This window comes from Pseudophryne corroboree, chromosome 6 (assembly GCF_028390025.1).
Source record: "Pseudophryne corroboree isolate aPseCor3 chromosome 6, aPseCor3.hap2, whole genome shotgun sequence".
Taxonomy (NCBI): Eukaryota; Metazoa; Chordata; class Amphibia; order Anura; family Myobatrachidae; genus Pseudophryne; species Pseudophryne corroboree.
In genome coordinates this window covers 726,575,624-726,597,453 of record NC_086449.1, presented here as the reverse complement: position 1 = coordinate 726,597,453, position 21,830 = coordinate 726,575,624, and the positions used below count along the sequence as shown (strand labels likewise).

The window sequence follows — 21,830 nt, the reverse complement described above, 5'->3', positions numbered from 1 at the left end:
GCCAATTAGGGATACATTAAGGTGACCTTGGGCACAAGGCCCAGGTCACCCAACGGGCAGCAAGTTAGGCGGGCGCTAGGCCTGTGGGCGAAGTCAGGCCTGCGGCCTGTGTGCAGTTAGGGGGCGCTAGGCCCAGTGGATAAGAGCCCCGAGGTGAGTACAGGTGGCCCTGGGCACTAGGCCCAGGCCACCCCGAGGTATTTAGGAAGGCAGAGCTGAGGCCCACATGAGGGAAGGCACAGGAGGTGGGTAGGCCGTGCGGTGCCCACCCCCGTCCAGCGGCAGGTAGGGATTAAAAAGGGACAGCACTGTTTTATATTGTATTTCCGATGTGTGTTGTTACCGTGCAGGGTGGATTGCTGTTATAATGTTTGTGCATAGTTATGTCGCACCACACCCACAGAGCTAGTTTGAGGGCTCTGCCGTTATAGTTAGTATAGGGTGTGACACTAGGTCTAGTTAGGCCCTGCACGGCTGTTTCTTTCTTTTGCCTCCTTACAGGGACCTGTACTGGAGAAGATCGGAGTACCGGAGTGTAAGACGGTGAGTAACCACGGTCTGAGTGTTTGGTTGTGTTCCTTTCTATCTCCCTTCCTTCAGGGCAACGGTGAGCCTTGCACGGCTGTGCAAGGCGGAATTTCCACCTGGTGCGAAAGTGCCGATAGGTGAAATTCGGGCTCTGAGGCGGACGCCAATGATGACCCCCACCTAGCCCGAAAGCACTATTTTTCTAGAGGTCGGAGGGCGTTTCGGTCCACAGGTAGGAGGACGGCACTCAGCAATCTCTTTCCTCCTAGGTCGTCGTGTCCGGGTCCGACGGAAGAGTTGCCAGGTCCGTTGAAGGTTCCGGTACCTGAAGGTGAGAGAGAGCGGCGCCTGGTGAGTACAGAGTCTACACCTGCACGGCAGCAGGCACCACCACACGCACAGCAGCCGCACCTCTCACACTTGGCGTAGTCGGCAGGATAAAAGAGACCGGATCACGGACACGATGTGGAACGCCACCAAGAAGACCTCCCTGCAGACGGCTCCGGAGAAGACTCACCCCCGGATGTGTGTGGACCAGAGCGACTGGGTGACGGTGTCTGGGGCAGACATCCTGAAGATGGTGCAGCGGTCGGTCCAGCGTGGAAAAGAAGAGCGCCGGGAGAAGGGGCGCAAGAAAGCCGCTGTGACGCCCTGCAAGAGATGTCGGCAGACAGGGCACTTTGCCAGCGAGTGCACTTGGCGAGAGACGTCCCCAAAGAAGGTGGTCCAGGAAGCGGACCGAAGACGTCAGCAGGGCCAAGTGAAGAAGGAGTCCCGATGTTTGCTCTGCGGAAACTACGGGCATGAGCACAACAGTTGTCCTTGGGACGAAGAGTTGAGCGAAGACGAGGTTGATTCCCGGTGTGAAAGCTGTGGAGATCCCCGACATCGGCTCCTGGAATGTCCATGGACTGAAGACGGGACGGACTACGAGGCCACGGTGAAGCAGATGACGGAGTCTCGTCATCAGCTTTGGGACCGGGTGGCTGCAGAGCCTGTGTGTGCGCTCTGCGAGGCGAGAGGACATGCGCTTCCCGATTGTCCGTGGAATGAAGACCGGATGATTGCGGATGGTCACGCCCAGAGATGGGAGGAGGAAACCAGGGAAATGGAGCGGAAGACCCTGCTTGAAGGTAGTTCGCAGGTACCCATTTCCTCTGAGCCAGAACCAACGGGTGAAGATTCCCCAGTGAAGGAGGTGGACCAGGAACCCGTCTTGGAGAAGGTGGCAGTGGCCCTCCCTTGTTGGAAGTGTCGGCGACCAGGACATGCGGCCAGTGAGTGCCCCTGGGAAGATGCTGCGGACCTACTCTGTCCCAAGAAAGTGACCCCAGTAAGGCAGAATCCTTTCCCGCATGAGGCGGAGGTGGACGACTGGGAGGTGAAGAGACCACGCTGCGAAGAAAAGCGTGAAGACCCAGTGACGGAGACGTCCGGAATCTACCCGCGATGGAACCGTCCACGTCCAGGACGTGCGGAACAGGAGTGTCCTGGGTACCAAAAGATGCCAGCGGAAGCGAAGGTGTACGCTGAGGAAGTCACGATGCCAGCGGAAGCGAAGGAGTACGCTGAGGAAGAAGAGATGCCAGCGGAAGCGAAGGAGTACGCTGAGGAAACAGAGGTGCCAGCGGAAAGGAAGAAGTACGCTGAGGAGGAAAATAATACCCCAGTCCAGATATCGGAGGAAGACTCGGACTACGGTGAGCTGTCCGCCGACGAATCCCTCCCAGAACAGATGGAGGACGACTCTGGCATCGGAAGCGCCGACGAGAGTGACTGGCAGGATCGGGTGGAGTCATGCTCCCAGTTGAATGCCCTCCGCGAAAAGGAGGAGATAGTCCTGGAGCAAGAGTACCTGCCGGGAGTGCCGAAATGGACGGATGTACGGGGACAGGATCGTGATGCCGTGGGAGGACCCGTTCCAGAGGAAGACACAGGACCTTTGGAGATGCCCCACGAGGAAATGCAACATATGGTGGCTGTTGCCCGGGAGGAAACGGATGCCCCGGAGGATTCCGCTGTTGGATGGTGGTCGATACCACACCCGGAAGACAGGGACAAAGCCACAGACGATAACGGAGGTCAAGAGTGGGTGACTGTTGTCCCCGTGGAAGATTCCCCTTGGTGGCCAACGTCGAGCGACCGTGAGGAGATGCCACTCCCCCAGAGGATCCGCCGATGGAGGTCAGGACGTAAGAGGAACCCGGAGCTGGAGGTGGAAGGATGTGGGGTCACAGCCTGTCCGGGCTGGACCCTCGAACACAACCTCGCCGAAGGGACCTCGGAATTCCCTGACCCGCGGACAATGGACGTCGTGAGGAACTTTGTAGGGACTACAAAGGAAAAAGGGGGGGGAAATGTAGAGATGTGCCCTGTGGGCACATCTGTGGTGGTGTCCCTAGCTGGGGACAGCGCTGGGGCAGCTTGTCTGTCCCCAGCGCTGGGTGCGTGGCGGCGGGTGTCCGGTGCAGGGATTACCCTTTTCCCTGCACCGGACCAGAGGCTTTTGAATCTTGGCGCCCTCCAGGAGCCAATCGCGGCTCCCGGAGCGGCAGCCAATCAGAGAGGGACGCGGCGAGCCAATCGGCGCTCGCCGCGTCATAGGCCCCGCCCCCGGCGTCTGATGTCAGACGCCGGGCGGGAGCCGAAGGGACCGCGCGCGCGGAAGAGCGCGAAGAAAGAAGACGGGCGGGAGCAGCGGAGATCGTCGGCGCGCAGGAGCGCAGAAGATAGTCCGGCGCGGAGGAGAAGACGACGGCCGTGGGAAGAAGAGCTCCGGTGGCCGCTGAAGAGGCCGGAAGACGTCGGGCTCCGGGAAGATGTCCAGCGGCGGCTGGACGCGGCGAAGAGACGGCGGCGCCGCTGGCCAGGACGGGCCAGCGGCAGAAGAATGCATCCAGGCCGAGAAGGCTGCAGTGGTGGGAAGCAATTGAGCTGTGCAGTTCCCCACTGCAGCCTTCTCCACCGCAGGTAGGCCCTTCTAAGGTGCCCCCTTCTCTCCTCCCTAGACCACCGGGTGTTCGGGCATTAGGCCCGTGGGCAGAGTCAGGCCCTCTCGGCCTGTGGGCATTCAGTCGGGCCCTCCCGGCCCGTGGGCACAAGCGTGGTCGGCTCTCTGGGTCCAAGGCCACGTGCAGCCGGGGTTCCACACGGCCCGTGGCCCAAGTACCCAGACCCGACCACATTGATAGGGGGTTTGGGCATTAGGTCCAAGCCACCTCAAAGCGCCGCAGTAGGCGGGCACTAGGCCCGGGGGCAGTTCAGGCATTAGGCCTGTGGGGACGTTAGAGGGCAGTAGGCCCTAGTGTAATTGTGGCCAATTAGGGATACATTAAGGTGACCTTGGGCACAAGGCCCAGGTCACCCAACGGGCAGCAAGTTAGGCGGGCGCTAGGCCTGTGGGCGAAGTCAGGCCTGCGGCCTGTGTGCAGTTAGGGGGCGCTAGGCCCAGTGGATAAGAGCCCCGAGGTGAGTACAGGTGGCCCTGGGCACTAGGCCCAGGCCACCCCGAGGTATTTAGGAAGGCAGAGCTGAGGCCCACATGAGGGAAGGCACAGGAGGTGGGTAGGCCGTGCGGTGCCCACCCCCGTCCAGCGGCAGGTAGGGATTAAAAAGGGACAGCACTGTTTTATATTGTATTTCCGATGTGTGTTGTTACCGTGCAGGGTGGATTGCTGTTATAATGTTTGTGCATAGTTATGTCGCACCACACCCACAGAGCTAGTTTGAGGGCTCTGCCGTTATAGTTAGTATAGGGTGTGACACTAGGTCTAGTTAGGCCCTGCACGGCTGTTTCTTTCTTTTGCCTCCTTACAGGGACCTGTACTGGAGAAGATCGGAGTACCGGAGTGTAAGACGGTGAGTAACCACGGTCTGAGTGTTTGGTTGTGTTCCTTTCTATCTCCCTTCCTTCAGGGCAACGGTGAGCCTTGCACGGCTGTGCAAGGCGGAATTTCCACCTGGTGCGAAAGTGCCGATAGGTGAAATTCGGGCTCTGAGGCGGACGCCAATGATGACCCCCACCTAGCCCGAAAGCACTATTTTTCTAGAGGTCGGAGGGCGTTTCGGTCCACAGGTAGGAGGACGGCACTCAGCAATCTCTTTCCTCCTAGGTCGTCGTGTCCGGGTCCGACGGAAGAGTTGCCAGGTCCGTTGAAGGTTCCGGTACCTGAAGGTGAGAGAGAGCGGCGCCTGGTGAGTACAGAGTCTACACCTGCACGGCAGCAGGCACCACCACACGCACAGCAGCCGCACCTCTCACACTTACGCTCTTACCCAAAGTTTCTGAACTTGACAATGACTTCTGATTAATGCGCTGCAGGTGACATATAAGGAAGGTTGTTCCTAGGTGGTTAATGTCCTTACCCCTACTTATTACGGACTGACAAAGGCAACATATGACTTGACACCTGTTGTCCGGATTTGTGGAGAAATAATTCCACACTGAAGAGGTGGTTTTTTTTGGTATTTTGCCCAGACATGACAATGGGCTTATTCATCCCATGGACAACAACTGTCTCCCCCGGTGCCTGATTTAAACAAACCACATCACCATCAGAATTCTCCACGTCAACTTCCTCCTCAGCGCCAACAACGCCCATATCCTCATCCTGGTGTACTTCAACAGTGACATCTTCAATTTTAATATCAGAGACTGGACTGTGGGTGCTCCTTCCAGAACTTGCAGAGGGCGTGCAAATGTTGGAAGGAGCCACCTCTTCCCGTCCAGTGTTGGGAAGGTCAGGCATCGCAACCGCCGACACACTTGGACTCTCCTTGGGGATTTGTAACACTATCTTAGAATGCAAAGTTCTTTGCTTTGCTTTTGCCAGCTTAACTCTTCATTTTTCTAACGGGAGGATGAGGGCTTCCATCATCATGTGAAGCTGAAACACTAGTCATGAACATAGGCCAGGGACTTAGCCACTCATTGCCACTCCGTGTCATAAATGGCATATTGGAATGTTTATGTTTTTCATCAGACGGAGGAATTTTTTTTTTTGGGTCATTTTACTGTACTTTGGGTTTTTGGATTTTACATGCCCTCTACTATGACATTGGGCATCGGCCTTGGCAGACGACGTTGATGGCATTTCATTGTCTATGTCATGACTAGTGGCAGCAGCTTCAGCACTAGGAGGAAGTGGTTATTGATCTTTCCCCGCTTTATCCTCCAAATTTTTGTTCTCCATTATTTTTCTGGAGTTATATAACAATATGCGGCACAGGACAGCGTACCCCTACACCACACAGGGCAAACCCTGTAAAAATTATATGGATTAATTATTAATAACTCCTTTATTTGGAGTAAATAATATACAGCATAAGACAGCACCACTGGACTTACACAGCAGTACCCCTGGACTTATACAGCAGTACCACTGGACCTATACGGCAGTACCTCTAGACTTATACGGCAGTAGCACTGGACTTATACGGCAGTACCTCTGGACTTATACAGCAGTATCACTGGATTTATACGGCAGTACTACTGGACTGGTATGGCAGTACCACTGGACTTATACGACAGTACCCCTGGACTTATATGGCAGTACCCCTTGGCTTATATGGCAGTACCACTGGACTTATACGGCAGTACCACTGGACTGGACTTATACGGCAGTACCACTGGACTTATACAGCAGTACCTCTGGACTTATACGGCAGTACCACTGGACTTAAACAAAAGTACCACTGGACTTATACGGCAGTACCACTGGACTGGACTTATACGCAAGTACCACTGGACTTATACGAAAGTACCACTGGACTTATACGGCAGTACCACTGGACTTATACGGCAGTACCACTGGACTTATACAGCAGTACCTCTTGACTTATTCGGCAGTACCACTGGACTTATACGGCAGTACCACTGGACTTATATGGCAGTACCACTGGACATATACGGCAGTACACCTGGACTAATATGGCAGTACCCCTGGACTTATATGGCAGTACCACTGGACTTATATGGCAGTACCACTGGACTGGACTTATATGGCAGTACCACTGGACTTATAAGGCAGTACCTCTGGACTTATACAGCAGTACAACTGGACTGGACTTATACGGCAGTACCACTGGACTGGACTTATACGGCAGTACCACTGGACTTATATGGCAGTACCACTGGACTTATACGGCAGTACCTCTTGACTTATTCGGCAGTACCACTGGACTTATACAGCAGTACCTCTGGACTTATACGGCAGTACCACTGGACTTATACGGCAGTACCCCTGGACTTATACGGCAGTATCCCATAACTTATACGGCTGCACCACTGGACTGGACTTATACGGCAGTACCACTGGACTTATACGGCAGTTCCCCTGGACTTATATGGCAGTACCCCTGGACTTATACGGCAGCAGCACAGGACACCACCACTGGACTTATGGCAGCACAGGACTGATGCAGCACAACCCAGCACCGCTGCACTGGACAAAATACAGCAGCAGCACTGGACTTATGGCAACACAGGACACCACTGCTGAACTTATGGCAGCACAGGACGCCACCACTGGACTGATGCAGCACAACTGCACTGGACTTATGCAGCAGCAGCACTGGACTTATGGCAGCACAGGACACCACCACTGGAATGATTCAGCACAACACAGCACCACTGCACTGGACTTATCCAACAGCACTTTACTTATGGCAGCTCAGGACACCACCACTGTGACTGGACTGATGAAGCACAAGACACCACCACTGGACTGATGCAGCACAAGACAGCACTGGAATGTTACATAAGAGCAGGTCACCACCCCACGCGCCACACCACTTTCCCGCACAGACACTGAGGAGACACGTCCTCTCGCTACACTCTTCAGTACTGGAGTGAAAATGGCGGCGACGCGCGGCTCCTTATATGAAAATCCCAAACTCACGAGAATCCGACAGCGGGATGATGAAGTTTTGCCTCGTTCTGGTTTCCGAGTCTGGTGGGAGAACCCAAGCCGGACTCAGATCCAGGACATGATGTTCAGTAGGGTTCGGTTCATCTCTACTTGAAACACACACACATATATATATATATATATTTATATATATATACATACAGTACACACTCTGTATATTGATTAATGTCATTGTTTTATCACTTATCAAAGGATTTTTTTTAACTGTGAAAAAGTGCATTTCTGCTTTATACTGCTTATAGTATTTTACCTTCTGGCGCCAAAGGTCCATCTCATTTTCCGACGCATCCTTGAAATGAGGGTGATTGATATGTCCAGGTCATACTTGGAATGAAGAATTTGTTTTATTTGCGAAGCAGTACGCTCATCATCCTCACGAGTTATTTCCTCCACAATTTCTTGCACTCTCCTACAGTACAATACAGTATGAAAAATAGGAATTAATGAACAGCTCAATCACAGGAAGATAAAGTGTTCCTTTTTTTCTTTACTATTACAACAAAATTAACTATTGTATATAGTAAGTCATTTAAACATTACAGCATACCTCCCAACTGTCCCAATTTTCACAGGACAGTGCCTTTTTTTAGTGTCCCGCGGTGGGGGAAGGGGCATTTGGGAGGCTCCTGCACTCACTGCTCTGCACAGCGTCTATTCAGTGGAGACAGGAGGGGGCAGGCCAGCAGCTCACAGAGCGATGTGCATGCCATATCTGTGACGCAAAAAGGAGGCGTGGCTTTGCGGGAGGGCCAGCGATCACGAGCCATGCCCCTTTTCAGCCGGGCACACGCAGATGTCCCTCCTTACTATACACAAAAGTTGTGAGGTATGATTACAGTACTGTACGTACCATGTGCATTTTGTAGGAAATACAAATCTGGGCGTTGTTCTCTCGAAAGCATGATAGCGCACAGTTTCTAAAGTGACTATAATGCCACTTTCCTTGAGCCATGCCTGGATCTCCTTGATACTTTTATTTTCTTTTTTCATGTTGGCGATTATCTTGCTCATAGTTTTGTTGATAGTTACTGGCATGTTGTCCAACCGTAACTCCTGTGTGGAGAAAAAACATTTGTGAATACTGTATTCAGGTTTCAAAAATGTACATATTTGAAAATTTGCATTGGTTTTATGCTAAAAGCTAATACTGTACATGTTTACTATACAGTACCTGATTTTCAGTATACTGTACTGTGCAGTACTGTACTGAACATACCTCATCAGTCTTATGGACTGCAATTACTGTCCTGTATAAAACAGCTGAATAACCCTCCTTGGAAGTGCATGGGCCTTGTGAAACTTACAGTACTGTATAGCATAAGGGACCTACTATACCAGCATTAAATGTCACTACACAAGCACTACTGTATGTAAATTCTTCAATTATTACCTACCAGCAATGCTGCTTACGGTATACTGTATGTTAAATACTGTAGGCCTAGAAATGTGCGTCTCAATACGCTAGTTAAAAAACGATGGGGGATAAGCGAGCTCGATGCACCGTACGATACACCAGACTCAGGGGCATAGCCAGAACTTTGTGGGACCCATAGCAATATTTTAAAGAGGCTCCCATCCCAATGCTTGTAGAGAGACTCTTCTCTGCAGCAGTTTTTAATTTTATGTCCTATAATAGTGTCCTAGAGTACTGTAGTTCATTTTCTGAACCATAGCAGAGCCTTATTTAATGTTATGCCCCATAGTACTGCCCTAGTTTATTTTATGAATCATAGTAGTGAATAAGTTCACCCTACAGTACTGTACTGTATGTCACATTTCAGAGCTGCCAGTACACATTATGTCACACAGTACCCCCAATTCACATTATTATATATAGTGCTCCCCATTCATATTGTGCCTTATTACAGAGCTCTGGTCCATATAACATTAAAGTGCCCTACAGTTCATTTTATACCATACTACAATCATAGGTGTGCGCAGGGGGGGTGCCTGGTGCACACAGGCACCCCCTAATGTCTGGCACCCCGATCTCACATGCCTGATGCAGCGATCGCTGAGCAAGCTGATTACTGTCCCCTCTGCGCTGCACCCTGTCAGGACTGTATTACTGACCAGACGCCTGGGTTAATCAAGGGTGCCACTGCCACCAGATTTCAAACTCCCAGCTCCACCTCCATGTACAAAAACAGCGTGATGTGATGTGATTACGTCATGCTGCTCGTATGCCCACCTGCCACATGCCCACCGCTCTCCTTCTATGCTATGCCAATGCCAGCCACTGACTGATGAGGAGCAGCATGCAACCAGTGTTCCTCTTAGGAAGACAAATTCAATACTGGCAGGCGGTTGGCAGCAACATTGACATGTCACTCATTTTTCCAGCAGCAGCAGTACTAGTCTGCGACTGTCAGTGTCAGTGAGTGTCATTGAGTGACTTGTAAGTAAGCTGCTGCAGCTTGCAGGGGAAAGAGAGGGGGAGCCAGATCAGGCTGAGGAGGAGCAGTGTAATTGCAGCGAGTGCCATCAGGGGTGTTTGGTGCACACCACAACATCTGACAATGTATCTGCTTTATTAGGATTGGTACAAGGGTGGATATTTTATATTGCATTGACCGTCAATAGATGGTGCTAGAGACGCCCAAAAGGCGGTGCTAGACACAACCCTCCGACGGTGCACCCCCTAATAAAATGGTCTGCGCACGCCTATGACTACAATGAGTAGGTCCAGGGGCATACCTAGATGCAGGCCCCATGTAAAAAGTTTGAAAGGACCCCAACGTAATGTACCACCCAATGGCAAAAAATGTATATACAGTAACACATGTAACTTTGATAGGGAAGATGTGACCCTCTCAGCTCTGGGCCCCATAGCCGTTGCACTGCCTGCACCTACAGTATGGTACAGTAGCTACGGCCTTGACTCAATCGAATAGAGAGCTGACAAAATGGCTGCTGCCCGTGACCCCTTGCCTCGTGGAAGCCCTCAGCTATGGAGCCAACGGCATAGGTTTTGCAGGCTACAGGGTAATGCTGAAGGAGCGTTTGAATCCCCTAGCTAAAATACACAGAGGAGATAGGGATAAGCGAGCTCTAGGCACCGTACGATACACTGGACTCGACCGCATAGCAAACTGACAAAATGACTGCCGCCCGAGTCCCCCCGTTGCATGGCAGCCCCCAACTATGGAGCGAGTGATGGCATAGGTTTTGCAGGCTACAGGGCAATGCTGATGGAGTGTCTGAATCACCTAGTTAAAATATACACACACATGCAGTATTGTACAGGAAGGCTATGAATTTAAATATATAAATAAATTAAAACAGTAAATTAAAGAATTACAGAGCAAGTACTGTATGAAAAAACTGTAGAAATGAGCTGGATCAAGTGAGGCCAGCAAAGATTTCAACAGCAGGAAGACAGAGAGCAAATTAGCAGGAAATTTTTTAAAGGTTGGAGACGATCCACACAGCAAGTCTGATTACGAAGAAACAGCTTTGCAGAGTGGTTACTGGGCTGTGACTGAGCTGCTCTTTTATCCTGATTCACACAAAGAAAATTCTTCCCGCTCAAAGCATACTCTGTGATTGCTTTATTCAGAGCCGGTCATAGGCATAGGCAAACTAAGCAATTGCCTAGGGCATTTGATATGCCTAGGGGCATCATCAGCTTCTGCTGATTAAAATGATATGCGGCATGCCTATATTCTGTATATAGCATTTCATATGCAGATACAGCCACAGTCTCACACAGTATATAGGCATGCTGCGTATCAGTTTAATCAGCAGAAGTTGCTTGTGCATCCTAGCCACATAGCAATGCAAATAAGATGCATTTTCATTAAAAAAAGGTGCCCGACATCAGCATTGATGCAAGATTTGTGAGGACACATCTGTATCCAAGCAGAGGCAGAGGTCACAGTGTTAGTGGAAGTGTGAGTGCTATGTGCACGTGAGTGGGTTGGTTGTGCAGTAGTGTTCAGAATATGTGTAAGGAGCATTATGTGTGTCATGTAAAAATGCATTAATAATGTGCAACATATTTGTAAAGGGCCACTATGTGTGTCATTATGTGTATAAGGGCATTAATAATGTGCGGCATATGTGTAACGGTACTACTGTATGTGTGTCATTATGTGTATACTGTATAGGGGCACTAATAATGTGCAGCAAATGTGTAGGGGGCACTATGTGTGTCATTATGTGTATAAGGGCATTAATAAAGGTTGTCATAATGTGTAAGGTACATTATGTTTATAAGGACATTAATGTGTCTCATGTGTAAGGGGCATTACTGTGTGGAATTGTGTATAAATGCATTACTAATGTGTGGCATTATGTGTATAAGGTGCTCTACTATGTGGCGTTGCATATAGAAAGGGCACTACTGTGTCATCTATTGTGAATAAAGAGCAATAAGGTGTGGTGTAATGTGAATTAGGAGCAATTCAGTGTGATGTAATGTGAATAAGGGGCTCTACTGTGAGGAGTAACGTTTATACGGTAAAGTGATACTACTGTGGGATGTAATATGAATTATGGACACTATCGCAAGATAAAATGTGAATAAAGTTGCAGTACTGTGTGGCGTAATTGGAATTGGGGTTACTATTGTGTGGCCATGCTCCTTCCCAGCAAGAAGATGCCCCTTTTTGGGCTGTGCGTCAAATGTGCGAACTGTTCCTATTTAAAATATAGGGGGTACAAGGACTGCTATGGGTGAGGGGTGATGGTGCAGGGAAAGAGGTGCAAGGTCAGAGGCAGAACCAGCGGTGGTGCTAGGGGGCACCAGCCAAAATCTTGCCTAGGGCATCATATTAATTAGGGCCGGCTCTGACCTTTACATTCTATTAACACTTTTCACTTATTAATTTTTTAACACTATTTCTCTATTTTAATTACATTTCATGTTTGTATCACCCTCTCTATAGCTTCGGCTTCCTAAATACTAATTTATTAACACTATAGTTTTTTCACTGGTATGCTACGCTGGGCTTTCTGGCTTAAGCTGGTGTTTTGGGGTGCCACACCCTGCACCTAGATATAGCACTAGGGACCCCAAATATACAGAGATGCCTTGATGCGGCTTTGGGGCTTAACCACACATTTGCGCAAATATGTGTAACGAAGATCTCTGAATTCTATTATTATGTGGGATTTATATCTGGTTACTGTTATCATTCAGGGTGCTGGGGGAAACCAAATGCCTTTTTTTAAGTTCTATTCCAGTAGGTCAATTTAAGAAACTGAAAAGAAATTGTAGTGATAATGTAATTTTTCAATCACAGGCCCAGAGTTACTTTCGAGGCATGTGGGTATAATATAGAGAAAGTATTGAAAGTAAAAGGAGAAGTCAGTATGGTGGAGTGAAAGGACCTCCTGATTAACAAGAAACAAAGGGAGAAAGACAGTAAATATGAATGGGCCTTCATTACAGAATTTAATGTGCAGCATAAAGCTACAGTACAGAGCGTATTTTAAGAAAACATTGGGGACTCTTGAAAAAGGTCCTGTAATCGGGACTCTCGTACCCGAGAGACCGGTACATATCTACCGCAAGGCCCCCAATTTAAGGAACAAGTTGGTCTCTAGTGCTCTTCCACCCCCTTCGGTCCCTTTGAAAGTTGTTTCAAGTGGATTCTATAAATGTGGGATTTGCATTGGCTGTAGGAGTGTAAAGAGTGAAGTAAGCAACAAAATTGAGAATGTGTTTATTAATAACATCAAAGTTGATATTAAAGATTTCGTGACATGTGACACAAAAAATGTGATATACGCTATTAGATGCAAATGTCATCTATTTTATATTGGTCGCACCTCACGCCCCCTTAAAACTAGATTGGGGGAGCATATTAGGAACATAAAGAAAGGACTGGAAAGCGACTCCCTGTCTGTGAAGAGAGGTAATATCATGTTAAATAGCCTACTTATTCAATAAATGATGTATGCATTTTGTACTTCATGGTAAAATAAGGAAAAATAAATGACATAAAACAGAACCGAACAGAAGCAGTTTGCATTTCTGCCACCGGGATTATCACTGGGCCTTCTTGTCAGTCTAGAACCCATACACCAGTACCTTCCCATACCACCCTGATGGCGGCCTTGGGCCGACAGGTGTAATGTTACATTTGGGAAGCTAGAGATGGAGCAGAAGTAAGAGAAGATGCTGTCAAGTGAGAGTGTGTCACGGTCGGTAGAGACTAAGGGCCTGATTCAGAGTGGAACGCAGTACAGGTTCCCAATTATCGGGAATCTGCAGCCATTCAAGGTTCGTTCTGTGCATGCACCTTGCAATATCACCCGCAGTTCCCTTCTGCCGCTGCCTGGTTGATGTGTTGCCCCCATTTTCTGGGAGGGGAAATCCTGGGATCTGCGTGTCACCATACAGACTGCCTAGCCTCGCAGAACGCACTTCTGTTGAACAGCTGAGTAAGCTCCAGCTAACTCAACTGGTCATCTGCGTAGAACTGTGCTAGCGATGTTGGATTCCAGCTTACGATATCGGTCACAGTGCTGCGATCGTAGCTACAAGCAGGAGGTGTCACTTCTACTGAGACATCTCCTGCATGTCCCTCCTTCAGAATGGATGAACATACAATGCTGCTTGCATGCAGTATTGCATTTTCATCCACTTCTGAATCAGGACCTAAGGGTTCTTTGACAGAGACCAAAGAGAAGTAAGTAGAAACGTTTTGTGACAGCAAAGTCTACCACTAGTAGTATAAGAGAGGATGGATAAGAAATATGTCTGTCAGGCACAAAGTAGGTCTGGGGGCTGATAAATGACAGCGAGTAGAAGAGACAGATGTGTGCACTGTACAGTAAGAGAAGTAGAGGGGTGATAGATAAACAAGGATGGATATTTTAAAACAATATTGTATTAGTCCACTTTTAAATCCTGCATCCTGCATCTGAGGTACTACCACACAGACACTTCCAGTGGCGTAACTACTGCTCCCGCAACCCTTGCGGCGGCTTGGCGCAGGGCTGCGGGGGGCGCCGCCACTGATTTAGCGCAGGTTGACATGCGGACGAGCCGTCCGCATGTCAATCTGCTGTCTCCTCTCCTTCCCTTCAACCCTCCGCTGCTGTGAAGGAGGGACACAGAGGGCACAGCACGCGCCTCTCCTGTGTCCCTTCTGCGTCTCCGGCGGGTCTATTAAATGAAGTGCCCGTTCATGAGCTCTGATTGGCTCATGAACCGGCACTTCATTTAACAGACCTGCCGGAGACGCAGGAGGGACACAGGAGAGGCGCGCGCTGTGCCCTCCGTGTCCCTCCTTCACAGCAGCGGAGGAGCGGGGAGCAGGGGGTGGGGGTTAGAGTTGTACCTGCCACTGGGGGAGCATATCTGGCACTGGGGGAGGGGGAGCATATTTGGAACCTGGGGGGTATATGTGGCACTGAGGGGGCATATGTGGCACTGGGGGTATAAGTGTACCTGGCACATGGGGTGGCTATATTTGGCACTGGGGGCATATGTGTACCTGGCACTGTGGGGGAATATCTGGCACTGGGGGCATATGTGGCACTGGGAGCACAGCCCTAGCAACAAGCATTACCCCCTAGCAACTAGCATGACACCCAGTGCATGAAACCCCTGGCAACGAGCATGACACCCAGTGCCTGAAACCCCTGGCAATGAGCATGACACCCTGAGCATTAAAAAACCCCTGGCACCGTGCATGGAACCAAGAGCATGAAACCCCCTGGCAATGAGCATGACACCCAGTGCATGAAACCCCTGGCAACGAGCATGACACCCTGAACATGAAAACCCCTGGCACCGTGCATGGAACCAAGAGCATGAAACCCCTGGCAACGAGCAGGTAATTTAAAAGTAATTAGAAGCCTTACTGTAGGACTTAATGTGTAATGGGCATTGCGTTGTGTGGCATAATGTATCACGGACATTGCAGTGTGTGTCATAATGTGTCACAGGCATTACGGTGTGTGGCATACTATATCACGGGCATTGTGGTATGTGGTATAATGTCTCAGGGGCATTGCAGTGTGGCATAATGTATAACGGGCATTGCGGTGTGTGGCATAGGGTATAACGGGCATTGCGGGAATGTGTCACAGCCATAATGGTGTGTGGTATACTATATCACGGGCATTGTGGTATGTGGTATAATGTCTCAAGGTCATTGCAGTGTGTGGCATAATGTATCACGGACATTGCGGTGTGTGTCATAATGTGTCACAGGCATTACGGTGTGTGGCATACTATATCATGGGCATTGTGGTATGTGGTATAATGTCTCAGGGGCATTGCAGTGTGGAATAATGTATAACGGGCATTGCGGTGTGTGGCATAGGGTATAACAGGCATTGCGGTATGTGTCACAGGCATTACGGTGTGTGGTATACTATATCACGGGCATTGTGGTATGTGGTGTAATGTCTCAGGATCATTGCAGTGTGTGGCATAATGTATCACGGACATTGCGTGTGTGTGTCATAATGTGTCAGGCATTACGGTGTGTGGCATACTATATCACGGGCATTGTGGTATGGGGTATAATGTCTCAGGGTCATTGCGGTGTGTGTCATAATATGTCATAGGCATTGTATGTGCTATAATGTATCAGGGGCATTGCAGTGTGTAGCATAATGTATAACGGCCATTGCGATTCCTGTCATAATGTGTCACAGGCATTATGGTGTGTGGCATAATGTGTCGGGGGCATTATGGTGTGTGCATATTGTGTCATGTGCATTATTGTGTGTGGCATAATGTCTAAGGGCCATTGCAGTATGTGGCATAAAGTATACTGGGCATTACTATAAGGAGGAAAAATGACAAATAATGTAAGGGGCATGAATCAGGATTATTTTTCTTTCCTGTGGTGGCCAACGTCTGGGCGTGCAGGTTGCAAAACTGTGGTCTAAGGTAGTCTTTTCCAGCAATGCCACGCCCCTTTATGCAAAGCCACGCCCATTCCAACAAAGCCACACCCCTTTTTGCGGCGCGCGCAGATTCATCTCTTTACTAGTACCAATTATGGCGGGGGCGCCAGAGAATTATTTGGCTTGGGGGAGAAAATTTTCTAGATACGCCGCTGGACACTTCTACTGTAGTCTTGGTGGACAAAGCAAAATGCTCAGGATAGGTCCAAAACCATGTGTAATATGAGGAAAATAGTGTATGTCTGGCGTATTTCTTCTACAACACTTTATTGGAGAGTAGAAGCTGGAAGGAGGGAATTGCACGTTTTTGCGCACAGTTGTACGGATACAGCTTACTTTTTATAATGTAATACTCTGTCATTACCTTAGCGCTAGTATTTTACAGCACATGCATTGGTTTTGCCTTTCATCATAAAATGAAAATTAATTTTACCCACTCTGAGACAAAACTATGGACTGCAATGAGGTGTGACTACTGGATAACGATTTATACTGTATCTAACCCTATTTAGTGTGGACACAGTATTAATGCACAGATATATTCATCCAGGAGACATGTCCACGCCCCCTCTGGAAGTGCAAGTGCGCTGCATAAGGGGACATTTGTAATTAGTATCAAACCCCCTCCCGTGTCACTGATACCAAATAAAGCAAGGTTGTGTTCACATGGGATGGGCTTATGTTACCGGCGCTTGGGATCCCGGCGGTCAGCATGCCGACACCAGAATCCCGAACACTCAAAATGATGCATGCCAAAATGCCAACCCGCAGGGTCTATTCCCACTTGTGGGTTTCCACGACACCTATAGAGTGGGAATTGAACCTGTGGTGAGCACAGAGAGCCACCGAGCCCATAAGGGGTTTTGTTGTGCTCGCAGCCCCCCTTCACCCCGCCAGCATACCATACCCAACCTGTTCACCAAACTTACCTACTTTGCTGCCTCCTCCTCCGGGAGGAGGCAGCGTTGTAGGTGTATGGGGGTGTGGCCGGCAGCAGGATGGGCGGTTCGGGGGCGTGGCTGGCAGCAGGATGGGCGGTCCGGGGGCGTTGCATCAGGGTCGCGTCATCGTGACTCCACCCCCCACTGTGCTGTGCCGAGAAACGAGGCGCTGCATAGCGGGGGGCGGAGCTACGATGATGCGATTCAGCGCAAATCGCGTCATGAGACCCCCTCGGGCCGCCTGCTTGTTCTCTGCTGCAGGCGGCCAAGGGGGAAAGCGGGAGGCTTGCTCACCTTTCCGGGGGGCCGGGAGGGTCACCCGATTTTCGGGAGCCTCCCGGCCATTCTGGGAGGGTAGGCAAGTGTGCTGTTCACACAGAACAGAAGCAGACACAGAGACGCATGCAGGCCTGTCGACAGGATGGGGTCAAAGGGGACACCTGTAGCAGGCCCTGATGTTCAGAGGGGCCCCAAAAATCTGGCACAGAAAAATGGGGCCTACCCTTCACTGTGAGAGAGGAACCGCGGCAGGCAGCAATAGCAGAGGAGCAGCCAGCATGAAATAGCACCACTTTCCATAGCTTCACTGCAGAGCATAAAAGGGAAGGGAGAGAGTTGAAAGGCCAATATGATGTTTAATTAACAGAATCCCAATACGTCTGAAGGAGGCAGTGTTTTCTCCTTAATTGAGGTTATATACTGTAACATTAAAAAACAACGTTAGCACAGCGAAAATTGGGTTTACACAAAGTCTCACATAACCAAAGATTAAAGGGAAACCCTGCCATAAAAATAATAACTAATACTACGATGTGTAATAGCTTTAATAAGGTGTGATATCACATTTCCCATATGTCAGTCATGCAAAAGACAACAGGCGCCTCAAACCAGAAAGAACCAGTCCTGGCCGGTCTGGTGGGGTCTGTGATGTCATGCTGTGATGTCATAATGGGCCTCAAACCAGAATTAACCAGTCCTAGCCGGTCTGGTGGGAGGGTCTGTGAGGTCATGCTGTGATGTCATAATGGTATCAACTACCTATACCTTGGCTGTGCTGCTGCCTCCCTCATTCTCCTTCAGAGACATTGAACACACAGGTCACCGGCAGCTCACCAGCAGCTTACTATCAGCTCACCAGCAGCTCACTGGCAGCTCACCGGCAGGAGGAGAATAATCGGCAGTAGATTCAGTTTTTGGATAAGGTTAGTAACTGGACAAAGACAAGGGCAGCTTCGTTATATGCGTTAGTAGACTTAGCGGCCCATTTATCAGCTATTTAAAACTTGTTGCATATGTGCTCCAGCCAATCATCTCCCAACTGTCATGTGTTTGAAAAATGTCAGCTGGGAGCTGATTGGCTGGTGCAACATTTATCATACATAATTACTTTTAAACAGCTAAAAAACATTGATAAATGGCCCCCTTAGAGCATGATCAACGAGAATCAGAGGAGAATAGAAATTGTTGCTTTAATGAGTTAATTAAACAGAAAATAGGATTCAGATACTATATATTAAACTGGAAACAAATTCATAGAAAATGAAATTATGTTATAGCTGGTGATTATTTAAATAATGCTATCATATGTTTTATTTAAAATGTTTTGGATTATACATGTGTATGTTAGTTTATTATAGTGGTCACAGAGATTTTCCATGATGGTTTCATCTTTTGCCACTGAAGCCAAACTATGGAGCTATTTATGTGCTGAGAAATCTTCACCGCTCTCCTGGTTTCCTTATTACACACTGAGCCATAGAGTACATCACCAATACACTCATCCCTTCTAATGATGGGAGGTGTTGCCCATAGCTACTGGATCATTGTATAGAGTACACTAGATAAATAATAGTAGATAATTGGTTGCTATGGACAACAGCTCCACTTATACTCTTTAGGAGGTTTGATAAGTCTGAAAATATTAGGGAAGTCAGAAAGTAGGTTTATGTCAGACACCGCAAATAATTTTACAATTTCCAACATTGAAAATGCACTCATTTAACATAAGTAAAATGGTTACTGGGGAAATGGACTGTACAGAAAGGCCATTATACCTCTTACAGTTTCAGGTTCTAGTTGATCTTAAACATGAATGTATATCCCTAAATAGTTGATGTCACTTACAATTGTAAATGCGTTTGAAGGCATCTAACACTATCTACTCTTCATCTTTCCCCACAGCACCATGCCTCCAAGATGGGTCATCTTATTCTGGAACACCATGACCTCCTGTTATCCTTGCAGGAAATATCAGAAATGGGCTGCAAAGAGAAGAGCCACCCATGTGCCTCACCCTACCAGGCATGAGGCGGAGGAACTGACTCCAGCAGAGCAGGTTGAAGAGATCATCTCTAATGGGACCCTGAGCAAGGAAGCCACTTCCAGTGAAAAGAACAATTGCCAAGCCCTGGAAGTGGAAAACAAGAAGCTAGCAGAAGAGAAGAACTTGCTAGCAGAGGAGAATGAGATCTTAAAAATTAAACTTGAGATCCAATATGAAGCCCTGATGGAGGTGGTGAAGGTGATGGAGGAGGCCACTGCCAAACTCCACAGCTGTTTGGGGCAATAACTCAGCTGACCAGTAAAACATGATCCTTATCTCACCTTAGAGAAGGTGGAAAATATGCTCTGAGAGGTTTCTGTAACTTCTATTCGAAAAGTGCTGAAGTCTCTCAGTGTATATTTTCCACCTTTTGTCACCTTCTCTAATAGATGAAAGGATTCATGTATGTCATCATCTGGTTACAGCTAACAGTGGTTATACTATTTCCCATCACATGCTCTGATAATAACATCATGAACATCAATAAACAGAGCAAACTTATTTTCTCGAGTGTGTTCTTGTCTCTACTAAATTTATGCGTAGTGAGAAATATATCTTATGTCTGGGTAAAAATATAACTACTAGGTAAATACATATATAACTGTGATAATTATTCATAATATGAAAAAATATTCATATTATTAGGGAAAACAATTCCATTATCATAGGTAAGTATCCAAAATACCTAAAATAAATAACACATGGTGGCATATTAAGCAGTGGTACAATAACACGTAACAGCATCTAGAAAATATAAATAAATCTTAAACCGTTTGTCGATCTTATAATTGTGATAACCTGAATAATCAGTTCTCAAGTGATAACATCAAATTAGCTCCTGCATTAGAGCACCAATAAGATCGTCATTCACCTACTCAGATGTATCACTAGGGGAAAGTCTCCATATTAATGTAACCAGTGGAACTAGTCAGCACATATACATAGTATCAATAGTTCTTGAGCACAGTTTGGCTTCTTATAGCTGAGCACCATTTAGCTGAAATCGATATCAACTTATTTGAGTCTATTATTACGAGAAAAATCTACCAAATAGCATAACATTGAAAATAATTAACAGATATTAGTTAATATTTCCATTTCTTTAGTGCATCCAATCAGTGACATGCGGTGAGGTCAGTTGCTGGGGAGGCACTGACTGCTAACCACCCAACCCCCTCGCCCTCAGAAAAAAAAGCATAGAGTCCCCCTTACATCACTAAAACCAGCACCAGGCTGAACCAGCCAGGGGTATAATGCCATAGCAGGGGAGACACACAGTGTGGGGTCCCCCTGCCATAACATTAAATAGCCCCCCAAACCAGTCAGCCCAGGGTGGGAATTCCTCAGAAAGTGGGGCCACTACTGTGGGCATTATGTATAAGCAGCTCCACTACTGGGGGCATTATGTATAAGCAGTGTCACTACTGGAGGCATTATGTGTATAAGCAGTGCCACTACTGGGGGCACTATGTATATGCGGTGCCACTACTGGGGGCATTATATATAAGCACCGCTACTACTGGGGGCATAATGTGTATGAGAGGCACTACTACAGTGGGCATTATGTGTATAAACGGCATTTACTACTGGGGCATCATGTATATAAACGACACTTCTACTGGGGGCATTATGTGTACAAGCGGCACTACTACTGTGGGCATTATGTGTATAAGCACCACTACTTCTGTGGGCATTATGTGTATAAGCAGCACTATTATTGGGAGAATTTTATGTATAGGTGGCACTACTACTGGGACATTATGTGTATAAGCGGCACTACTACTATGGGCATTATGTGTATAAGCGGTGCTACAACTTGTGGGCATTTTGTGCACAAGCGGCACTACTTCTATGGGTATTGTGTGTATATGCGGGGCTACTACTGGGGACAATATGTGTATAAGTGGCACTACAGCTGAGGGCATTATGTGTATAAGCGGCACCACTACTGGAGGCAATATGTGTATAAGCGGCACACCTACTATGGGCATTATGTATAAGTGGCACTACTACTGGGGAGCATTAGGTGTATAAGCAGCATTAGTACTACTGGAGGAACTATGTGTATAAGCGGCACTACTACTGGGGGCATTATGTATAAGAAGTACTAATACTGGGGGCATTAGAATTCGGGAGTCTCTTGGACCACCAATAGCACCAATGTGAGCAGCAGAGCTTCCAACTACATGTAAGTGCTGAGACCCTGCGAAACACAGTAAATTCTAGTGGCTACAA

The 21,830-nt window shown here is 48.2% G+C and overlaps 1 protein-coding gene across 3 annotated transcripts in view; it reads left to right on the top strand.

Moving 5' to 3' along the window:
• Nucleotides 1–20,096, top strand: part of LOC134933319 (uncharacterized) — a 197,550-nt gene extending 177,454 nt beyond the window's left edge. For all 3 annotated transcript variants that reach the window (XM_063928429.1, XM_063928427.1, XM_063928428.1), the window contains one exon: nt 19,454–20,096. In XM_063928429.1, coding sequence (XP_063784499.1) covers nt 19,454–19,841 — 388 coding nt within the window. In that variant the 3' untranslated portion in view covers nt 19,842–20,096. The remainder of the gene's footprint in view (nt 1–19,453) is intronic.
• The last annotated feature ends 1,734 nt before the right edge of the window (nt 20,097–21,830 follow it).